The sequence below is a fragment of the Mytilus galloprovincialis genome, chromosome 12 (genome assembly GCF_965363235.1).
Source record: "Mytilus galloprovincialis chromosome 12, xbMytGall1.hap1.1, whole genome shotgun sequence".
Taxonomy (NCBI): Eukaryota; Metazoa; Mollusca; class Bivalvia; order Mytilida; family Mytilidae; genus Mytilus; species Mytilus galloprovincialis.
The window spans coordinates 11,863,117-11,887,866 of NC_134849.1; the positions used below are offsets into that span (position 1 = coordinate 11,863,117).

Consider the following 24,750-nt stretch of genomic DNA (forward strand, 5'->3'; position numbering starts at 1 on the left):
CAGAAGAACTACGAGAAAAGCTGGGAATTCTTGATAAATTTTGTTGTCTCAATGTGAACAATAACAAAACAAAGGTTCTGATTTTCAACAAAGCAGGCAGACATGTAAAATAGATATTCAAGTTTCAGATTATAAATCTGGAATGTGTTTCAAAATACAAATACCTAGGTTTATTTTTAATCTTATCTAGTTCTTTCAGTTATGCTCAAAATGAACTATACAAAAAAATCTTTGAAGCTTATTTCAAATTAAGGAAAGATCTTTTGTCACTTAATTCTGATGTAAAAAAAAAAGGATTCATTTTTTTGACCACACTGTAAAACCTTGTTTATTATATATGGTAGAGAAATAAGGGGGATGTTTAATTATCTTTCCTCTAAATGTAATAGGAAGACATATCCTTTGAAAAAATATATTTAGGTTTACCAACTTGCGAAGGCGTCCGTAAAATGTATCAAAGCCTGATTTCCATTTTACATTTGAAAATGGAAAGTTCGTTATTAGAACGCTGAAATCATGTTATTGTAGAATTGTATTTAGATGGATATTAACTGAGCTTTTCCATACACTGTGAATCATAACAGTGCAGGAATGGGTTCGCCATGATTAAAGGTGATTGTTGTCATTAGAAATACATACAACCTATCGGTCCATTTTATTGACGTACTATACACAAGCATTGTCTAAAAGACAATATACAGCTCCAATCATTTAAACACCCTCAAGTAAGTATTCATGTCATGCTAACCTTTTTCAGTAGAGTAACAGGCTTTATATGAGTTCTGGCAAATAAATGTGTAATAAGATCTTTCAAACAACCATTTAGTTTTTAGGGCAATTTCTTTTTTCACTATAATTGCGAACAAAATGTTTATGCTTCGTGAAATGAATTGCCTTTAACATACACTAAGAAAATTCATTACGACTAACAATACTGAACTCTGATAAACCTGTCAAAAATCGTTTTATTCAAGGTCATATGCACTTTAACAAATACTGTGTTTCGATACCTTTAAATCATCTTCCCACTGTCTCGCGTACAGGTGAAATTTGAAATTCAAGAAGTTATTGTGTAATATGACAAGGCGTACGTCATCTAGGGCTGAATGTTTGCAAGCGATTTGCATGTCAAATGCTGGTAATAGTACTAGCAGTATAGGTAACGTAACAATTCCAATATAAATCATACTGTCATTGTCAGAATTTTACGAAGTCATGTTGACACAGGAACTGTAAATAATAGCCAAAGATTCAGAAGACCCCGTGTAACTATCTGTCGTGATGGCAGACTCCTTATTAGTCGAGCTAACGCTAGGTATGCATTTTCTGCAGGGTAACATAAATGGACAGATATTCAGAGATTTGGTGGTTAGAAACATAGTAGTCTGTCATTTTGATAATCACCCACTAGCGTCAAGACCCTTGTACATGGACGACAACCGAGGCCACACAGGGCAAGAAATGTAACCGAGTACTAAGGGCAAAAAGCCACTGACACTATACTTTTGCCTTCCATTTCTATTGCCATTAACCCTATCGAACATGTCTGAGATGCCATTGACATAAATCGTAATCGCAGAGATTGACCATTGCAAGTTTTGGCGATTAAAGAGGGACAACTGTTGATAGATGGAATAAATTTCCTCAACGAAAGTGCAGGATGCTTTTACAGAGTATTTGACGCCCTGGTATGGAACTATTCCAGAAGAGAATTGGTTTCTCATGCTATTGAATCAAATATTGATCTAAAATTTGCCGAACATAAAGATTCTTTGTAGAGAATTTATATGATATTGGGTGATTATGTGTAGTAAAAAAATAAAATCACAGTGAAATTTAAATTCCATTTCTGATTTGTGTAATTTGAGATTTTTCTAGGAAAGCAGAATCTAAAAACACATAACCTGCATAAGTGACCAAACTTGAGTTTATGGTTTGTTTATGGTTTGTTTATGGTATATGTAAGCAAAATTGCTATTTGAATGTTATTTCATTTCCGTGGAATAATAACTGATTTTTTAAAAAAGTGGTACTTTACTTTTTGCGGAATGTTTATAATGTGTAAGTTAACTGTTAGGAGTTGAAAAACCAAAACATTTGCGTCGTTTACATTGTAGTTTGTCTTGTTTATTGCCATAACGATATCGATTTATAAACGACGTATGATATGCATGTTTCATTTCTATCAATCGCCTTCCATTTTATCAAACCGTTGATGTATTTCAAAACTTTCCAATTAGCGATTACCGATTGGGTATTTGTTGTTACATCTATAAGGTTAACTTGACAAGTATAGAATCAGACGTATTTCTTTGAAAAATTAAAATTTTATAGAACTGAAAACATATCTCCCTGTCATCATAAATCCTTTATAGTACTTATTGAAGACACGTATAGGAATGACACAGTCACGTATTTTGTTCTTAAATCTAAAATCTTAGGATTAATATTTTCTGTGTTATACATTTTTTTCTGCATTTTATTCCAATGGAAGTATGACCTTAAAAGAGGCAACGAAAATTATTCAGTTTGTGTTTGTGAAAGAACATGACAAAAGATTTACAAAATTAATTTAAGTCCCATTATTTGTATTTCTATAGTGGTACAACTACACTATTTGAAGATGATTCAATTTTTGTAACCTTTATTCAATTCAATTCAAATTTCAATTACCATACCACTTCAATGTATATATTTATAGTATGTGACAACACATAACAAAATAAACAATAAACAATAACAACAAGAACATTATTACACATAATAAAAGTCCCCTTTCTTCAGTTATATCGACTGTTTTAAGATCGATTCACACGTATTTACCTGAATGTGTGATCTTGGGCTGATGTTTTTTAAAGAAGAATACAGTGTGTATATTCAAGATAGCATTTGAAAAAAATTAAAGTATATTCGAGATGATTTTCTAAAGATGCCTGAATTGTCCTAAATTTTAAGTAAAATGATCATGTTCATAAACAATCTTCAACTTTCTACTTGGCGTCCTTACTATTTTTATCAGAGCGTCATTGATGACTCTTATGTTGACAACACGCGCGTCTAGCGTATCCAATTCAGATTCAGATTCAATATTTTAATAAAGAGTCACCACATACAATCACATATATTTTCACAATAGAATATTCATACAGGTACATAAAATATACATATATATTACAACACATTTTAAATTTAAATTATAAACATAGTACCTTCGATAAATATTTACACCACTGGGTCGATGTCACTACTAGTGGACGTTTAGTCCTCGAGGGTATTACCACCCCAGTAGTCAGGACCTCGGTGTTGACATGCATAACATTATATGGTCATTTGTTATAAATTGAATTATTCGAAATACTAAGGATTTTCTTATCCCGGGAAAAGATAACCTTTGCTGCATTTGGTAAAATACTAAGATATTACTAGACATATTTAGTTCAATGTTGAAAACACTAATGAAAAATCATTGTTAACTTGTCAAGCCGTTTGAAAATCTGGTATCTTATAGAATATCATAGTTGCACTTACTTGACCTAGCTTAACATATATTATTCTAATACTGTTTCGATTTAATAAAACACAAAACTACAAATTAAATATTTTACATTTTCAGAGCTCTGTTTATACCTGTGATATACCTGTTATTATTAATAAACATCGGTAATTACATATCACAATCCAAAAAATCCTAGATTCGATGAATTTTAAAGAACAAAAACAAACTATATTTTTCAATCATACAAAATATACCAATAATAAGCGAAAGCAATATGACAAATGATTTGCATAACTTAAGTAAATAGTTAGACCTTACACAAACATGAAATTACACAAATGCAATGTACCTAAGTATCTTGTTTGGTACTATTTGACATAATTTCAACAATTCATTATATTCTGATAATTTGAATTTAGTTATTATATTTGCAACAATTACCTCTTTTTTTTATCATAGTATAAAAACACATCAGAAACCTTTGTTTATACTAATACATTTCTACAGGGACAATACAGAAAGGCAAAACCTTTAAATACAATAAAAGAAATGTTCTCTGACCAATATCGACAGATTTTAACTTGATTAAACTGCGAATTGAAAATGAATTTCCACAATCACGTACGCTGTACGTACTGTTATACAGCGAACATTTAGTCATACCTTTTGATAATAAACAAATAGTATTTGTTTACGAATTTTCATATCTATGAAGTCTGATAATTGTTTTATTTACAAATGTCATAAATATCATCCGGATCTGAATCTCCCTCATCTTTTGTTGCATCCTTTAAATCCTTGTTTTTCTTATAAGCGGCATTACTAAATGCTTGTGATTGTTGATCTGATTCTTGATAAATGTAAACCTCGTCCCTTAAAAGGAAATCATGATCAAAGATTAAAACAGCCTTTCTAAGAAGTCTAGTACATGTAGTATTTATACATGTGAAATAAAAGAAAAGAACATAACATTTTGTTATAAATATAAATTATAACAAATGGAACAAATCTAATTCAAACAAATTTGGGTGTAATAGGAGTAGGCAATTCACAATTTAACAGATTTTCAAAGATAGAAGATTAAACATTATCATTTATTATTGAAATCTGTACAGCAGTAGATGATGCATAAGACGTTATGTTTTTCATAAGATTTAAGAAAAAAGGAAAAAATCCAGTCAATTTTTAGCATATTAAATACATCAAATGGTTGAATAATTTAAATACTGAAAACAAGTATTCATGCACATTTTCTGCAAATTGTTGTTTGAAACACATGTTATTATTAGTTAACAATATTTTTAGTCTAATTCGGTCAACTAATCCATTGTGGTAACTGCAGTAAATTTTAGACAATTTTCTCGTGGTCGGTTCAGTACTTATTACTCGCTATTCAGACAAGTCATTATGATATTGATGTGAACAGATTAATAACAACTACAAGAATGGACATTGACTAGTTTTGTAGTTGTCGTTTGTTGCTTTTTTACATAATTATTTGGTTTTCGTTCATATATGTGTACTTTAATCAGGTCGTTGGTTTTCTCGATTGAATTGTTTTGCATCAGTCATTTCGGGGTCTCTTATAGCTGACAAATTGATAAGGTATAAGACCACTAATCCATAGCGCCATTGCTTTCTATGTTAAATTCTGCAATTTCTAGCATTAATGGCTTCTTTGTCTTTAGTTCAAATAAAGTGGCAGTTATATCATGTGTAAACTGTACCTTATCCTGACTTGTGATGAAAAAATCAACATACCTTTACCTGCATATTAGAGCATACTGGTTCCCTGAAGTTTGATAGTACAAAAACAGGAACTTCTAATCTGAACAACAGGTCAAATGTGCCCTTATATAAAATTTTTATTTACTTCTTTATAGTTCAAATAAATCTTTCAACAAGGGTTCTACAGTGATCCCAAGTCCCCAAGCTTTCATTTGATACCACAATTAACCAAATATACCCGCAATTGACAATGATACAGCTATGCGTAGGAACTATTTTGTTAAGAATATGTCTTACTTTTTTGTGTGTTCTTTCCGACCGGGCTTGAATTAGTGGTTCTATACCATAAGGACTTTGGTCATTGTTGAATCCGTTTGGTGACTAATAGTTAATATTGTGTGTGTTATTTGGTCTCTTATGAAGAGATGTCTTATTGGTAATCATACCACATCTTTCTGTTCATATAAAGAACAAATTTAAATGGACTATACGCGAATAGACAACTTTCGACTTCATCCGTCACCAGAAAAAACTCGTCATTTATACGCGCTTTTATGACGTCATTCACCATATAGAGGGGATCGCCTGTATCCCTGCACTATTTACGTTCGTCAAGCGTCTTATTGATCGTCATTGTGCAGGATAAACTAGATATAATAGATGTTCTGTAGGTACTTAATGACAATTCCCTAATGACAGCAGTTTTGATTGTTAATTTTGAGAATTCAATTTGCCGAATAATTCGTACAATATAGAATTATAGTTTTCCAACCACTTGCTCAACATTGGAATGGAAATGACGATGCCCCTAAACGCACAAATGACGTTCACTAACCCAGAGTGTTTGACGGAAATACATCGAACTCGAAAGTTAAACTCTTTTGTTAAACATTCATGAAATTCAGCAATCGAAAAGTCTTAAAAGTGATTGATTTTTTTCAAAGAGGCGAAAGATACCAAAAGGGACATTTAAATCAGAAATTGACAATTAACCGAGAGAAACATCAGCGAACAGATAGACCAAAAGACAAACAACAGTACACACAATTTAGTTCTAAAACTTTGAATATGCAAATCAATTTCATAATGATTTCAAAGACCCTAACCTTATCAGAAGCTATTTATCCTAAGCAAACAAACTGATATAAGACATTTTAGTATATCATTTAGAAATGCCATTGTCATTCCAACGTATTAAAATTTTTAAACTGAGCTTATGGCTAAAAAATATAAGTTCTATGTAATATAAACATAACTTACCCATCGTTTTTGATAGGTTTACCTGCAACACGTAGACATCACATGTTTAAACAAACATATACTAATAAGAACACAAGTTTAATTGCAACAAATCATTTGATTTTAAAAGCTGACTGATATGTTTACTAAAATTAAAACACCGGGATAAATCAATATAAATATTTTACCGCTAAATCATTACAATAGTCGGCATGCAGAAGAGTGTGTAATTAGTATGCTTAAACTTTCTTGATCTTATCTGATAGAAGATTTTCTTCAGCGCAGAACGAACCATCCTTTTGTAAAATAAATCAACCTGCAGCTTACAAGTAAGCAATGTAGACTGTTGTATGCTAAAAAAAGCTTGCTGCCACAAACAGTAATAAAATCAAAGATATTTGAATTATAATCAATAACTAAATGTAACATTTCGCCTAGACAAACATCTGGTTTTTCAGGTCAAAAGCAAAACGATCATTATTTGTTCCTCTATCGACCTCAACATATTTTATTTCGTTTTTTTTCTGTTATACTTTCACAATTATTCTGACAGTGCTGACATCGTTTGAGTCTCACCTTATAGGTATAGGGACATTTACAAATAAGTCTTATTGATACTAGCTTTACAACGTTGGTATCATAATTTCATGTGTGTCTGACGATATTAAATACAAAATTCCTGACCTTTTATTTTATTAAAATTTACCTTATTTTAAACCAAATGACACAACTTGTCGCTCAATTCCTATGATGACGTCAGCATGGGGCATATTTGTTTCGCATGCTTAAATTATTCGATAATTTAACAAAAACTTTATAATAAAACAAAATAACAACTATAATGTATAATTAAAAACCAATTGTTCAGAGAACAATTGAAGGTCTTTCCATATCAAAGAAATTTTGATAAGAAGATAGTTGTTCATACTGATACGATAAATAATGGTTTAATCATATTTTTAAGTGATATCTAATATGATAGCTTCTTTCACACTGATTCCAAAAATATATAGTTTCTATATACTTTTGTATTTAGAATGGGAGATACATGGTCACTTCCGGTTTGTTGGAAGTCATTTTTAGTCTTCAGTAATCAGTTTATGTATCTATATGACAAAATATATGGATTCTGAGTACTTTTATACGAAAAATTTGCAAAAAAAGGTTACTTCCGGTTTTCTCAAGGTCACTTCCGGTAGTCATTTTTCAAGGTCATTTGTCATCCAACCTTTTGCACAAGGTCAAATGCCATTAAAATGCACTTAGTTGAAGTTATAATCAAATAACCTCATATCAAGACATTTCAGGGGCACTAACTCCTATTAGATGCTATTTAATTGTATCAGACCAAATGTAACATATCTTCATAACTATATAGCAATCATTTTGCACCTGTTCTTTAATATGTACCTTTTCAAGGGTTGGAGAAAATGCAAAAACATGGAAAATTCCGAATTTAGAACTTGACCTTGACCTTTGACCTTGACCCCATTTTCTAATAAAGGGCCTAGGGATCTCAAATAAATACATTCCAGGGTTATACGGTTGACGGTTTATTAGTTAATAACACATATTGAGAAAATAATTTTGTAAAGGTAGATAACTCCTATAAAATTTCATCGAATCGCTTCGATCCAAATAAGCCAAATTTTCCTTAGGATGTAACGAACAATTTGTAAAAAGAATTTCGTCGCTATCTTTTTTTGTTACAAAGGAGATGCACTCTGATGATAAACAGTGAATAGGGAGATAACTCTTACAAAGAAAAGTGTTCGGCTTAGCAGGGTTAAATGTAAAAGCGCATAAACTGTACGATACAATATGAGAAATATCTAAGCGACATATTGCGAAACAAACATTTGTCGCAATATCAAAATTAGGCGGAAGAAAAAAAAAAAAAAATAATAATAATCAGAAGAAATACAATAGGTCTTTCCACAGAAAAGTGGAAAGACCTAATTAATAAAATAAACATTTTACTTATAATTGGGATTCTAAAATATATCATGATGAGTGCAGTTTTTTCCTAAACGATGTTCATATTCATTACTTATCAGACTGTATACAAACCATGCAGAAAAGGGGCTTAAAATTACTGAATTGAGTAATACACTACAAATGTACCTTCTTTTGGTGTTTCCTTTCGAGCACACATATGTGTGTAGATCAACACGAACGCTACCGATACCAGTATGCTTCCAACAGATACCCCAGAAACAATGGCAGCAAACTCCAAGCGTGTCTCTATACCTAATGAGAAATAACAATAACTCAATCATTGTACATTATTTTAATTTTTATTAATAGAAAGTTATGAATTATTCTAACATGACGTCTAGTCCTGCTACCTCTTTTAAACAACAGCGTGAAGACACATGAACAGTGTATATCGTATATTTTTAGAATCGAAATAATTCATGCAAGCCATATATGGAAAAATTCCATTTGGCTAAAGACCAACTAAAAATGATAGCAAATATATGGCTGCCGTGGATTATTTCAATGACAGTCATTGAAATATGTTATTAAAATGGTTTAACATTATGTTGGATGCTGTGTTTTTAAATCACATGATTTAGTTTTAAAATTGATAATTTGAAAGTATAAACGAGAGAACTGAACACTCTAACGCAATAAAAAGAATGGTCTTTAAAATTGTGTTTGAGTTAAAACAAACATTAAAATTAAAAAAAAGGTTTTATAAAAAATATATCACAATACAATGAAAGAAGAAGCGTTGCCAAGCTTAATTTTTATTATACTGCATGGATAAAACCCGAAGATTCCGAATATTTGGCCCAAACAAATGAAAACAAGACAAGCTAATATCCTGAAAGGCATGTCTTGTACTAACAGCTTGAAATGCAACAGCAGCTACAAACACGACCAAACAGTAAAACATAATTTAAAAGTATGATTCTTACAAGCAACAGGAAAAAATCCAAAATAGATATCTCTCCAAATACAGAATCTTAGAAAGATACATTTTATGATTGATAAAAGATTACATTGCTAAATTCATATTTACCTGAACAAGATAATGTGTTACAAAGTTTGACGTCTGTATCAGTTCCGTCGCAATATAATCCACCATTCAACGGAGGCTGACTGGTGCAATTACGTGATCTTTCTTTTAAACCGCCATTGCAAGGCTTGCTACAATCTGTCCAAGTCATCCATGGTGACCATTCGCCAACAACAACTGCAAATCAATTAACAAATATATTTGGTAAGCAAAATACAAACATATTGTTAGTTTGAATAACATTTTAGCTTATATAAATTAGCAGGAGTGGTATGATTGCCAATGAAACAACGATCATTCCGAGTTCAAACAAAGCGGATGAAACCTATTAGAGGCTATACCAATGGGAAAAATCCATGCCAATTGTATGGCTGCAAAAGACTCCGTCATTAAACATTTGAAAATTGTGAAATAAATGAATACAAAATTTGATGATCTAACTTATTATAGAGAATAAAACAATTTGTATTTCACAATGAATATATCATGTACAGCATGTTGCAAGTGCTTGTTTTGTATCACCTTGTTGTTTTACCTGGACAAGAAACAGTATAGCATTTTGTTGTTTGCGATGGAGACCCATAACAATATACACCTTCAGATTGAGGTGTAGGATTGTTGCATTGGCGTGTTCTGGTCCGAAATCCAACCCCACAGCTACTGCTACATGATGTCCATTGTTGCCATGTGGACCATCTACCATTAACTTAAACAAATCATAGAAACATATACATGATATATTAGATAAAGAAAAAAAAAAAAAAACCTAGAGGTTTTTCCATACCAAACATGTAATCATGAAATGTGTTTACTTTACGATAACCAAATCATGTTGTTTGATCTTGTATAACTTACAACCAATATATTAACAGTTGATAAGACTGTTGTTTGTATTAAAAATAACAAGAAGTAAATGAGCTTATGCTTGTGGTTTAAGATGTATGGAACTATTTGATTCCTACATACTAATAGTCAGGATTACATACGTCCATCAGACAACGTTCATCAATACACAAGGTAAGTATAATACTGTGAGGTTACTTTTATTCGTGGGATACCGAATTTCGTGGTTTAAGAGGATTAATGTAGCCTGCAATCTTGGTGTCTAACGAAATATAACATTTGTTGTTCAATTCCAAATTTGTAAATATCTACTTGCCCATGTAGGTTTGAATACATGAATACGGTTTTATAAACCCACGCCGTATGAACTAAATATACATTTTGTTTGAACAACTTCACACCGGATTTTACGCATTTAATCTTTCACTAATCTAAATTGTCAACCTTTTACTTCTCATGATAAATAAAATTTGTCCGATGAAAATCAGATTTCCGGTGATGTATGCGATAATCAAGTGTTTTTATAATTCTCATAGGATTTCATTTCGGTCTTGATTTTTTATTTTATAATAATTAATTGTACAATTCAAAGTACGTCTGAAGCATTTTCTTATATGTTTTCGTTAAGTGAGACCGTTGATCATGTTGATTTAAAGTGTGCAACAACTTAAATGTTTCCTCTGCATTTTCCTCAATCGAGATATTTTTTTAAGTATAAATGAAACAGCTTATTTCCTAAAGCATTTATTTTAATTAAGCATGTTATGAATTAAGTCATTAATGAAACACGATGAAGACAGTGAAAATGAACACCTTAGTGTTTCAATGTTCTGCACGTCATTATAAGACAACAACTGATCAAAACCACGAATATTCGTGTAGTGTTCCAATTCGTCACTCAATTTATTTTCTACCAGCAATAACATGAATAACAAATCCACATTTTTTTTAAGATCCAATGTAAAATTCACAAATTTTGCAATAATAAGTATTATCTATACATATTGAATAAAAGTAAGTTGATAACAGTAAAATACGACTTGTGCTGAACTCGGTCTTATGTACCTGGACAAGGGGTGTTATTGCATGTTCTTGTCTCCAGTGTGTTTCCTTGACAGCATGACCCTCTATATTTAGGCAATGGATTATTGCATTCGTGTGATCTAGTCTGAACACCTCCATTACAGCTTCTGGTACATGTCGACCATTGTGCCCATCTTGACCATCCACCATTTACTTAAAAACGAATCAAAGAAACAATGATTGAAAAATATTATTTGACATTGCTAAAAAGTAATAAAGTGTCTATATCGGATATATTAGTACCAATTACTACTACTCATTCGGAAATTCAAATTATGGAAGATCATAACAACAAAATTATCTAAAACTATATCCCTTTGTCGAGATTTGTTTGGAAAATATTTGTATAGTATAAGGGTTCAATAATTCAATTTACAGGTTTCCGGACTTTGAACTGATAATTTAAACAAGTGAAGTATTATATATTGTGATAAGAACTTTCAGGTAAAATTTCACTTAAGCTTTTGTCATTTTTTTTCAATATTAAGGGTGACACAAGATTTATGTATTGAATAGAAATATCCAACGTATTTTTTATGTTAGAACTATTGAAATAGACATTATGTATTTAATAACCAATACTCACGATAAACACAGGAACCAAACGTTTGCTTTACTAGTTTTATCAAAATAGGAAATTGTTCATCTCTTTTAGGAAATCACTTGTTTCATTTATTTCCGAAAGCAATGGCAAAAAATAGGATTGATATTGCAATGAATTGTGAATGTCAACCGAAATGGCAGATATTTTGAAAATTCTAAAGTCGAATTCCACATTTATGCATGTCAATGTAACGGAGAATTCTCATACCTGGATAAAGGTTGTTGCAAAAAACTCCTACATCTTCACGGTGAGTACAGTCATGTTCTTTCCATGGTTTACTTGGACAACCGTACAGTCTACTTTCACTTCCTGTGCACTCCAAATCGTCAAGCATTATGGTTCCAGATCCATCTTCCACCAGGTTTCCTAATGAAACTCCACTACTAATGAAGAAAAAAAGACAAAACAATACATATACATATACATTCTCCGTTACATCGACATAACTTTTACATTTACAATTTGAATCGAAAAATAGATAAGTATAACAATCGATCAAAATGAATTTCTGCTATAAGTATAATTATATAGTAAAATGTACTTAACGTGTTTATTCAAGACAATACAACCGTCACATAAGTATTATGCTATGCCTTGAAGCAAAGTTTATTAGAATTATTTACTCTCTGTATTGTTTATTAAGAAGACAGAACTATCTATCTGAAAATTTTAACTCAATACAGGTTAATAAACATCTTGATATTTTCCTTTTGAATGGGTTCAACAGTATGAACGTTGTATATTATACATCTAACTATATGTTGGTTCAGTTCGGTCCATGTCTAGTAAAACATTTGTATATACCTGAAACCAAGTTGTTTGCATGCTACCGTTGCGGCGTTGTCGTCAAATTTATCATCACAGACTGTACCCCATTCATAATTGTAGTAAATTTCAAGCCTGTAAGAATCTGTCAATCTTACATCACCTAAAAGTATGAATTATGTTTTTTAAATGTTGTAAAGTTTTGGTTTTCGTTCGCAAGTTACCTATTATCGATGTGGTTCAATGCTTAATGTAGGTCAAGAAACGTTGTTATTTTTTGTTATTGTTAATGTGATATGACCTGCTTTTCAAAAGTATGTGTCTCACTGGTTGGATTACATAACGATAAGATTATTTTGAAAATTAACGGGCACGGAGAAAATTCCGTACTGTTTTCAAAGATCAAATAAGTTTATTTCATCATATTTGTCCATCTACTGCAAATTTATCTTAACACGCATTTTGAAATCGCACATTATTTCCGAGTTTGAAGAAACGTTTCATTTGTATATTTTTACAGTTATATAATCACATGACGACATCTCTTATACATGTTAAACAATGTATCCCTAACACAACAATGCACTTATCACTAGTGATAAGCTAAAACTTATTATTGAAATATATGAACCCTTATTCAAGTACCACCTAGTTTTAAATTATACGTTTATATGCATCAACGGTCTGACAAATTACAATTTGTTAAAGCACTTTGATTCCTACAAGGGACCTGAAATTTACAGAAACATGCTTGATTTATCTTATTGACATACATAAAGGTATTATTTCTTTAAAATAAAATCTCAAAAATAATGTGTTACTTTTGTCGTTGTAACGTTTGTTTAAATGTAAAAAAATTAAATCATATCAGGTATTATGATTAATAGGATTCAGGCTACGATTAAACAGCAAGTTTCTGTATTTACATAGTACATGTAGTCCCAACCAATGTCTATTCATATTACAAGACATTCGAATGATAGCTCATACGTATACAACTGATACGAGATAAATTATAAAACTCACCATTGCTTAGTGCTTCAATAACAAGTACATCGAAAAAGACAGCAACGACAATCAGTAATATCATTTTTCTGAAATTCATTACAGTATTATAGTTATACGTGAAGCTTTATTAGTAAAACACTGCGGGATACATAAGTACAGAGTCACATATAACGAATATCACCAAAACCAGACTAACCAATAAAATACCATTCATAAAGACAAATAAAAGAATGATATTTAAACGTTACAATAAAAAAACGTCAGTGCCATATATATATCATTATTAGTCATAATTGTTTGGTTTTGTATACATCGTTGACTTTCAAATACTGGACTTGAAACGTCCCGTGTGAATAAATTTCAAAAAGTCCGCCTTATAAAATAAACCAAGATATGTTTGATTTGTTATAGCAAATTTGTTTTTGTATCTGTCTTGAAAGTAACAAAGTTAGTCAAATATGTATTCATCTGAATCATTATCGTACATTATATCAAATACAAGTCTTATTCTTTTTTTTTTTTTGTTAGTGAATACATTGTATACTTTTACCTTTCTTGTGGATTATTTTTTTTGAAATTTAAACACACTATTCATGTTTGCATTAAAAAAAACATTAGAGGTAAACACACTGCTTTGAACATAACGTTACATGAATATCAAAAATGTACCCATCGCAGAAACGATTCTGAATACAATTAATACAATTTTGTATCGTGTGAATCAACACAATTATTTAATATTCAATCCAAACCGAAGTAAGAAACAAGCGTTCCCTTTATTTGTTGACTATAACTTAATCTGTTGTTTCGCTTCTCTTTTACAGATTAATAAAGTATTCATGTGTTTGCGTAATTGTGTTATTTCCTTGATCCTTTTCGATTATTCTTGTCTATTGTATTTTCGATTATTCTTGTCTATTGTATTTGATACAAGTTGCATTGCACTAGACACTTAAAATTTCGTTTTGATTAATTATTTCTTATGTTTGCAGATATTATTATTGTGTAACGTAACGTACAAAATTAAAGTATACTTACTTTCGCGATGGCAGCAATATTTTAATATCATCTTCCGTGTAGATGATTTTGATTTAACTGTATTCCATGAAAAGGAAATCAATAATTGTTATCCTAAAATAGACAAAATAAACTTCATGATTAAGAAAAACTTTTGTAAAATTTGATTACTTCAAGTATCAATTTAGAATGGGAAATTCCAATTCACTATATGTTATCAAGATTTATAAGAAAGTAATTATTGTTCCAATCAAATGAATGAGAGCAACACAACACCAATAGGATTCTCACGTTTGTGAATTGGTAAAGAAAAGACAGAGTGCATCTTGTCTTATAATCTTTGATATCATTAATATGAAATATGGCAAAATTAAAATGTCACAAAACATTTAAAGGATATCTGTTTTCTACAATGTAGAATTTTTCTATCTTTCCTTTTTTTCTGTTTAAAGAATAATAGTAATGAAACAGAATAAATCATTTTGTTTAAGTACAATGAAGTTAAAAAAAAACGTTTTTAGCCAGTTGTTTTTCTCATATATTTAAACTGCTTAATTAGTTATCAAAGGTACCGGGATTATAATTAAGTACAATAGACGCGCGTTTCGACTACATAAGACACATCAGTGACTCTCATATCAAAATATATAAAGGGTTGCTATCCTGTCAACATATATGTTTGAGTTTAAATCATTCCATCTTATAAAGTTTGCATAAGCCGTTGTTCTACTGATTACCGACTTTATTATAACCTTACACTTATCAATAAGTCAATGCTAATCTTCATTTGGCATTACAATTTAGTAATGCCAATATACTGCTTAAATCTGCGTTAGAGCTTGCTATATACTACACAAAGTATATTTGTTAATAAGAATTCAGGGGTTAAAGAGCTTAATTTATTCTACGAATAATTGTATTGTTTATTTTTGTGTTTATTAATATTTTACCCAAAACATAAAGTTTTAAATATTTTCTATATTAAATTACTTATTTACCAAATATGTTTAGAGTACTTGTTATCAACTGCAAAGTTGTGAGGTACCTGAATCAGAGGCAGATCCTTCAACATTTAAAAAAAAAACATCACATGCAATTTCGGAATCTTTTTCATTTCTATAAATAATAAAAATAAAAAATAATTGACTAGTCTACACTTCATACACGTTTTCCAAATTTCATAAATTGTTACATCTGAGAGGTGTTATGTTTCTCTGCATCTTAAAGAGGAAAAAACTTCATCAACGTAAGTTGTGACGTATCACATTATTTACTATTATAAGAGCCTACACTTGAGTGTTTTGGGTCGCGACATGTTTTTGTTAATTTTACCTTTTGTGATACATGTTAAAGTATGAAAGCAAAACTGCCGTACTTACCCTTCCGGAGCACCTGTTATCACCCCCAGTTTTGTTGGGTTTCGTGTTGCTTGGTCTTTAGTTTTCAATGTTGTGTCTTGTGTACTGTTATTTGTCTGTTTGTCATTTTTTTTGGCCATTGCGTTGTCCGTTTGATTTCGATGTATAACTTTTAATGTCTCTTTTGTCCTTCTTTTACTTACTATTTTTGTTAAGCAGCCGTCGTCGTTCACTTCCTTATCAAATATGTCAATTAACATATAAACAAAAAAAAGAAAAGATGTATATGATAGTCCTTTAATTTCTTATTCCAAATATACACTTTTAATGGTACTTCAACATCTATCAAGTGTCAATTAAAAAAAGGAAATGTATAGTTGGTAATTACTTGAGTATTTGGGAGAAATTTTACACTATTTTAATCTTTCTCTAAATCAGAACTGCTCGATTATTGACGAAATGAGATTAATTCATTGCAGTAATTTCAGCATACTTACATCATGTCTAAATCTAGAAATGGTAGAAATAACCAAACTACCTCAGGATATCTATATTCAGTATACAAAAGATGTGGTATCATTGTAAAAGCGACAACTCCTCACAAGAGATCAAATGATACTAAAATTAACAAGCGTAAGGTCTTCAACAGGAAGTTGAACCCATAATACATAGTCATCTATACAAGACCCAGAAAAAACAAATGTTAAGCTTTTCAAACGCAAGAATAATGGTCTAATGAATGTACCAAAAAATAAAGATATTTAATTATTAACACATCAACAAACGATAACCACTGAAAAACAGTCTCCTGACTTTGGACAGTAGTCAACATTTCGGTGTGGACATGAATATCAATTATTTGGTCATTTTTATAAATTCCTTTATACAAAACCGTGAAATTTTTGAAAAACTAAGGATTTTCTTATCCCAGGCATAGATTACCTTAGCCGTATTTGGCACATCTTTTTGTGATCTTCAATGCTCTTAAACTTTGTACTTGTTTGGCTTTATAAATATTTTGATATGAGCGTCACTGATGAGTCTTATGTAGACGAAACGCGCGTCTGGCGTACTAAATTATAATCCTGGTACCTTCAATAACTATAATCATACATACAGAATATAGAGGGGTTAAATAAATTAGCAGAATTCTAACCCTCCACCTAACCTTGGACAGTGGTGTAACAGTACAACATACTAACGAACTAAAAAAAATTAATAGAAGAGGCTTAACTCATCAGATAGATACAAATAGCATTACATCTAGAAAAAAAACATAGAGTGGTACTTGTACATCCAACCAACAAAATATAGATAACTTTAAGAGCTGAGTTACAAACACTAGGTGAAAGTCAATGCCGACTCATCAAACAAAAAAACGTGCATCTAAGACTATTTTATTAATCAGTAAATATCCAACATTTTAAAAATCTTAAACGTCACGAAAGACAATAGGCGTATGATTACGCAAAAAGCAGCATCACCATCTAAAACATGAAAAATAGCAATAGTTAACGATACATCGTCTTTTTGTCGTTAATTGTTGTGGCGTTTCCCGTGCTTAACCAAAACATCAAAATCTAGGAAAGGACAGTTTAAAATTGTTAAAAAATCTATTTAGATTTAGTTCCTTTAGGTAAAATTCGGAATTATATTTGCAAAATTCCAGTACATTTGTATTTGATGGAGGTAAGCTGTATTGTTTCTAGGCTCAATACGACTGTACGAGGACCTAATACATGTTAAATACACGTCTTTCATATATATGTCTAAGAATATAACTTAAACACACTAATTAATACATTAAAAAGTTCTATTAGATGTTAAATAGAAATACGCAATATTTCGCTAAACAAATTAGCTTCATCAGGCGTGTGCATCTCTCAAGGTGAAATCGGATGCATGACAAAAAAATATTTTTGTAGCTTAATCTATACAAAAATATAAAACAACACGTTTAATAATTTATTGCGTCCGAAGCGCTTTTCTGGATTTACCTTCATCAGGAACGCTCAAAGCCAAACATTTGAAATCCGAAGATGTATAAGTACCGAAAATCGTTGAAGAGCTATAAGTTAAAAATACCTAAAATAAATAGCCAAATTCATCTAAAGCCAACTTTGCCTGAGGGAGTTGAAACCTTAGTTTCATAATAATTTCAAAATTTATAAACGGACAATTTTAGTAAAGTTTGTTTAATCATGTCAGTACCGAAGCACTGACTACTGAGCTGATGATACCCTCGGGGACTGATAGTCCACCAGCAGAGGTATCGACCCAGTGATGTAAAAATATAAAACAACACGTTTAATAATTTATTGCGTCCGAAGCGCTTTTCTGGATTTACCTTCATCAGGAACGCTCAAAGCCAAACATTTGAAATCCGAAGATGTATAAGTACCGAAAATCGTTGAAGAGCTATAAGTTAAAAATACCTAAAATAAATAGCCAAATTCATCTAAAGCCAACTTTGCCTGAGGGAGTTGAAACCTTAGTTTCATAATAATTTCAAAATTTATAAACGGACAATTTTAGTAAAGTTTGTTTAATCATGTCAGTACCGAAGCACTGACTACTGAGCTGATGATACCCTCGGGGACTGATAGTCCACCAGCAGAGAGTTGAGGAAAAGTGTAACATATTGATTGATGTTGCATAAAATATGTTTGTAGCTACAACTACATGAACTTGCAATAAAAGTTTAACACATTTATAGATGTTCGATTAATTGTATGAATTTCTATAAATTAATTTGTATGATTTCAAGATAATTATGGTTTTGATTTGTTTTTAAATCTTTTTTCGTCTCTCTCATTGAGTCCATCAGGTTCAAGAGTTCGTAACTGGTGCATCCAAAATCTCTCTCTTTTTTGTTTTCCTTGTGTATCCCAATTTTGATTTTTCTCAATGATTTGAAATGTGACGTTTTCAAAATCATGTCCTGCTCTTAAAAGGTGTCTTGTAATTGGGCAGTTCCTTTCTTTTGTATAAAATGACCGATGGTTATTTAGTCGGATGTTAAATGGTGTTTCTGTTTCACCAACATATTGTATTTTGCAAGTTCCACACGTTAGAACATAAATGCAATTTTGCGTTTTGCAATTTGATGTTATGAATATGTTGTATTTTTTCTTTGTGACTGTGCTGACGAATTGGGTTTCGATAGTGGCGACTCTGCAGCACTTACAATTGCTCCTTCCGCATGGTGTATAACCTCCGATTGTTGATATCTCCTGTTTAGATACTTTGGATGTTACTAGAATATCTTTGAGGTTTTTGGGTCTGTGGTAAGCCATAACGGGAGGTGATGGGAAAATCTCTTTTAAGGAAGGATCATTTTCAATAAGACGCCAATGTTTGTGGACAATTGATGAAAGATTTGTCAGGTCAGGATGAAAGCTAACAACAAACGGGATTTTATTTGTTGGGGCCGTCTTTTCTTTGTATTCAAGTAGGTTTGTTTGGTCTTTTTCTATATATATATATATATATATATATGTGTTTTTATTGTTTTGTTTTTCAATAAGTTGATGCATATATATGTAACGTTTCACTGTGTAATTTATCTTACTTTTGATAATTGTAAAATTAGTTAATATTATATTTCTAGATACATTCCCATTATCAATGAAATTGAAAATGGAAATGGGGAATGTGTCAAAGAAACAACAACCCGACCATAGAAAAAACAACAGCAGACGGTGACCAACAGGTCTTCAATGTAGCGAGAAATTCCCGCACCCGGAGACGTCCTTCAGCTGGCCCTAAACAAATATCTACTAGTTCAGTGATAATGAACGCCATACTAATGTCCAAATTGTACACAAGAAACTAAAATTAAAGTAATACAAGACTAATGAATATTTTATTGTCTACTTCCTTGTGAACTGGATTTGGAGTGAAATTTATTGTATTTGTAAGAAGATAGAGATCACTTTCCGTTGTGTTAAGTGAAATAACCAAGTCACTAAACAATTTATAAGTACCATTATTTGTATATTTATAGATGTTCAATTACTGTAAAACGCGATTATTAATTTTACATTTTTGCAGGCCATTTATTTTTATAAATGTAGCTAGATGGTTTTTTTATATTTCTCTTTTCGTATCAAACTACATTTAATTTATTCATTTAAGTACGTCTTAATTATATAAATCAGTGTTAAATGATCCAGAAAAGAGATACACGAGCACCTACTTCAAAGAAAACAAGATGTAAGTCATTTGTTTTAAAGATTTCAACAAACCCGTATTGCTATCAACAAAAAATATGTTTTTATTTAGTCGTGATTAGCAAAACATTTAAGCATTGTAAAGAGTTAGTGCTGTCGCAAATGTTCATAAACGAACATATTGACAGAAGTGTTATTCCAGACAAGATATCGTTGATACTATTTTTATACATATCCTACCTATATTCGAATCAGTCATAAAATAGTATACCTTGATCTGGTCTACGAAGTACGAAGTTTTGATTAAAAATCATTAAAGTTAACACGAAAAACAGTCAACGAGTCTGCTCCAAATTTACTGTCGTATAGTCAAGGACTGCATCAACTTTATGCGTAATTTTGTTTGTGATTGTGAAGACCTTTTGTTATCTTTTTGATGAAGTTTAATTATGTGCCATGGCGTTGTCAGTTTGGTTCAGCCTTCCTCATGTTCATAACTGATCATTCATAATGATAAATACTTTCGTAACATTAGTTAATTTCTCGACTATTGTTTCTAGAAATAAAGTATCATATTCAACATAATACTTTATTCCTACTAATATGAACTACTTGTCAAAGGTTCGTCCTCAAGCGTGCAGTTGTTGGCCTGACACGGGTTATGTTCTCCTCGTAAATTTTAAACTTAAACCATATCATGAGGAATTGTGCTTGTATTTTATGCTAATGTCATAAGTCTTTCAGTTATTAAGTATATCAGTTAAAGTCTGTAGCTGGCATGTCCGTAACTGTTAGTAGTTCATGTACATGTACCATTGTCACTTGCTTAGTTTTTTCTGTTAACTATTTTGACATCGAAATCATACTTCTTTATAAATTGAGTTTGACTGTACGAGTTACTTTGTGTTTATTTATCTTACAAAGGAAAATATGTTTATCCCCGCTGCATTTTTGCACCTGTCGCAAGTCGGGAGCCGCTGACCTTTGTTAGTTTTGTAAATTATTTTTACATTATTATGTAACGTAGTTAAAGTTGACATCTATTTCCCCTGAACTAGTACATTTGGTAAGGGCCAGCTTAAGCTGGCTTCAGCATGCATAATGTTCTCACAGTGTTGAAGACCTGGCCTTGAAGTCATACATCTTTCTAGTCATTTTTTTTGTACGACTCATACTCTAAAATCAATCAATCAACATGTTTGATTTCATGTTTCGAGTATGATTTTTGCGCTCCAAACACTGGGAAAAGTTTATGAACTCAACCCCTGATTATTGGTTTGGGCTGTTGCTTGCTCTTTGGTCATATTGTTGTCTCTCTGACACATTCCCTGTTTCTTTTCTCATTATTTTATGAATTGTAAGATGTACACTAGTATGAGCGGAGTTTATTCAAGCTTTCAATCATTGACTATGTACCTGTACGTACCATATTTAACATAAATATTAAAAAAAACACTACATTGAATGACATTAATCATGTCATAAAATACTTCGACAAATAAAATCATAGAGGACCACTTATAAATACATGGTTATCTAACAAAAATCATGTTCATCTCACCATTTTGTTTTAAAGTTATACTCAAAGGACATTATTTCTTGTTATCAAATAATAAATGTATAATTATTTTGCCTGCTGGAAATCCAAAATTGTTCACTTTCTTTTTCATACAATTAATGTTTGGTTTTTTTATCTTTACAGGAACAGTTGAATTACCAAACAATGTGAACATAACTTTGACAGGATTTAAATAATTGCAATCAAAACCGTAAGATGTTTTAAAAATTAACTGAAAAACTCAAACAGAATGTGTTTACTTAATGTTCTGTCTTTTCAAAACGGTCTAGATGGAGTTACTATTTTAGGAAAAAATTATAAGTTGGTGAAAATATACACCTCAAACACAACAGAATCAAGTATTTATTGGAGATATTTGGAGAATATCAAATATTATATTTTGCTCATTTGGAATTGCTTTTTATGAAATAACCTTTATCAGTAAAAGAGGGACGAAAGATACCAAAGGGACAGTCAAACTCATAAATCTAAAACAAACTGACAACGCCAGGGCTAAAAATGAAAAAGACAAACAAACAAGAGCACATACGACACAACATAGAAAACTAAAGCATAAACAACACGAACCCCACCAAAAAACTAGGGGTGATCTCAGGTGCTCCGGAAGGGTAAGCAGATCCTGCTCCACATGTGGCACCCGTCGTGTTGCTTATGTGATAACAAATCCGGTAAATAGTCTAATTCGGTAGGTCACATTTATGAAAGGGAAGGGGATTGTAGTTACGACGTAAGGATCATATCCGATATCATTTGTGAAATGGTTATTCCATAACGGTCAACCAATTCGTGATGGCGTCCGTAAAATTTACGAAGGGATGATTTCAACTTCACCATTTGGAACTCTTGGTTTAATAGCTTCCTTGTGAGCAGCAACCCTCTATCAAGAAAATCATGATAGGAAATGCAAGCACGGGAATATCGTATCAGTTGGGAGATATATACCCCGTATGCAGGTGCTGCTGGAATGTTGCTACTTAGAAATGGAAAGTTCACAATTGGAAAGCTGAAATCATCTCTTTTGTCGTAAAGTTTTGTTTTCAACCGACCCTCATTGTCAATTTCTAGATTTAAGTCAAGATATGAGGCCGACTTAACTGTATCTGTAGAATCCTTTATCTCTAGCTCGATTGGATAGATGCGTTCCACATAGTCACCAAATTTTGAATTATTTAGTGAAAGAACATCATCTATGTAGCAAAAAGTAGAGTTAAAGGATATTGCTAACTTCTTATCTTTCTTCCTAAGAAGTTCCTGCAAGAAGTCAGCCTCATAATAATAAAGAAACAAGTCGGGAAGTAGAGGGGCACAGTTTGTTCCCATTGGAATGACGACAGTCTGTTGAAAAACACGTCATTCGAACGTAACAAATATGTTGTCAATCAAGAAATCAAGCATCTTGATAATATCAGTTTCAGAGAATTTTTTGTTCGAATCAGAGTGATCCTTTACAAAGTAGGATTTATCCCTCCCTAAGACAAGATACTTGTATCTACGTTGGCCATTCTTTTTTACGAAGTAACTGTCAAACCAATTCATTGAAATGCCGAGCGGTAGTATGCCAAGGACTTATGCTTCTCTATTTATTTTAAAACGAAGAATATAAAAGTAGGAAGAAGAGTCCTAATCAGACAGCTCTCCACCAAATACCAAATCACATAGAAGTCAATATCTATAGTTCTTTGTTTTGCCTTCAACAATTATCAAACCCAATACCAAATAGTACGTTATAAAAATCTCCGGAAAAAAAATGTAAAACCATTCAAACCAGCAAACTTACAACCAATTGTATGTACAAAACAATAAGCGAATACCAAAATATGATATGCAACAACTCGGGACATCCACTGAAATACTGGTTCCTCACTTTGGAGACGCACGTATGGAATTCAAAGGGGTTAACACGTTTGCTGGTACCAAAATGTCCCTTAACATTAAATACTGGTGTAACATATCAGTGCAAAACACTTCTACATTAAAAAATAAGATAGGTATAATATAAAGTCAAACTGCTCTCTTGCTTTTCATACAGCAACACATGGTTGTTTTGGAAAATATATGATTCAAAACATTAATAAAAATTCTATGTTCAAGAAATTTTAGATATATCATGCATGTTATTTGTAACACAATACACGTTTTCACGTACACCAAATACACTCCGTTTGCGCAAGCACAAAAACATAAGAAGGCAAATACTGCAATAGCAATGTACTACATGTATTCTTGGTGAACACGTCTTGGTGTTTTGAAATACGCTAAAAAAAACTAATTCTTTCAAATTGATAATGTATCATGCATATCTAAAATTCACACTATTTATGTCTATTCTATACCAATTTGCAAATAATATATATAATTTTGCTGTTTTATATAAACATGCATTTTCAGCAATTCACAATATAAAAATAAGGCAACAAAAATAGCTTATAGCTAATGTTCAGAGTGAGCTCAACGAAAACAAAATAAAGCATGAACGCTATATACAGTTTCTGCATACATGCCTTATTTATAAGCAGCGGTGCTCATACATTGTATCAACAAGACCAATAAAAGTATGTAACAAATATTCAACTCAAGCATTGCAATATTCTACATTGTGATTCCTAATAATTTTGAAATTGTTTACAATCGACAGTATAGTTAAAAGATAATTTTCTAAAAGTGTAAAAAGTTCCGCAAGAGATATTAAAATCACTATATACATATAGTTCTATACATATAATATGAAAAAGTATATCATTAACAGTTTTCAATTAAGATGTATAACCTTCTGATAACCCTCCTTGATTTTTACACCATAAATTAAAATGTTCATTTACATAATTTGTCAAAG

The 24,750-nt window shown here is 31.3% G+C and overlaps 1 protein-coding gene and 1 long non-coding RNA gene across 2 annotated transcripts; one reads left to right on the forward strand and one right to left on the reverse strand.

Moving 5' to 3' along the window:
• Positions 1-2,627: 2,627 nt before the first annotated feature.
• LOC143055207 (coadhesin-like) lies at positions 2,628-13,873 on the reverse strand. Its single transcript, XM_076228343.1, has 9 exons — positions 13,810-13,873; positions 12,823-12,946; positions 12,226-12,401; positions 11,397-11,567; positions 10,024-10,194; positions 9,492-9,665; positions 8,588-8,713; positions 6,485-6,506; positions 2,628-4,369 (listed from the first exon to the last, which is right to left on the reverse strand). The coding sequence occupies exons 1-9, from the start codon at positions 13,871-13,873 to the stop codon at positions 4,225-4,227; spliced, it is 1,173 nt and encodes a 390-aa protein (XP_076084458.1). The 3' UTR covers positions 2,628-4,224.
• Positions 13,874-21,720: 7,847 nt separating this feature from the next.
• Positions 21,721-23,839, forward strand: LOC143055324 (uncharacterized). The gene is made up of 2 exons (XR_012971989.1): positions 21,721-22,337; positions 23,434-23,839. It is a non-coding gene; the product is annotated as an uncharacterized LOC143055324 (long non-coding RNA).
• Positions 23,840-24,750: the final 911 nt, after the last annotated feature.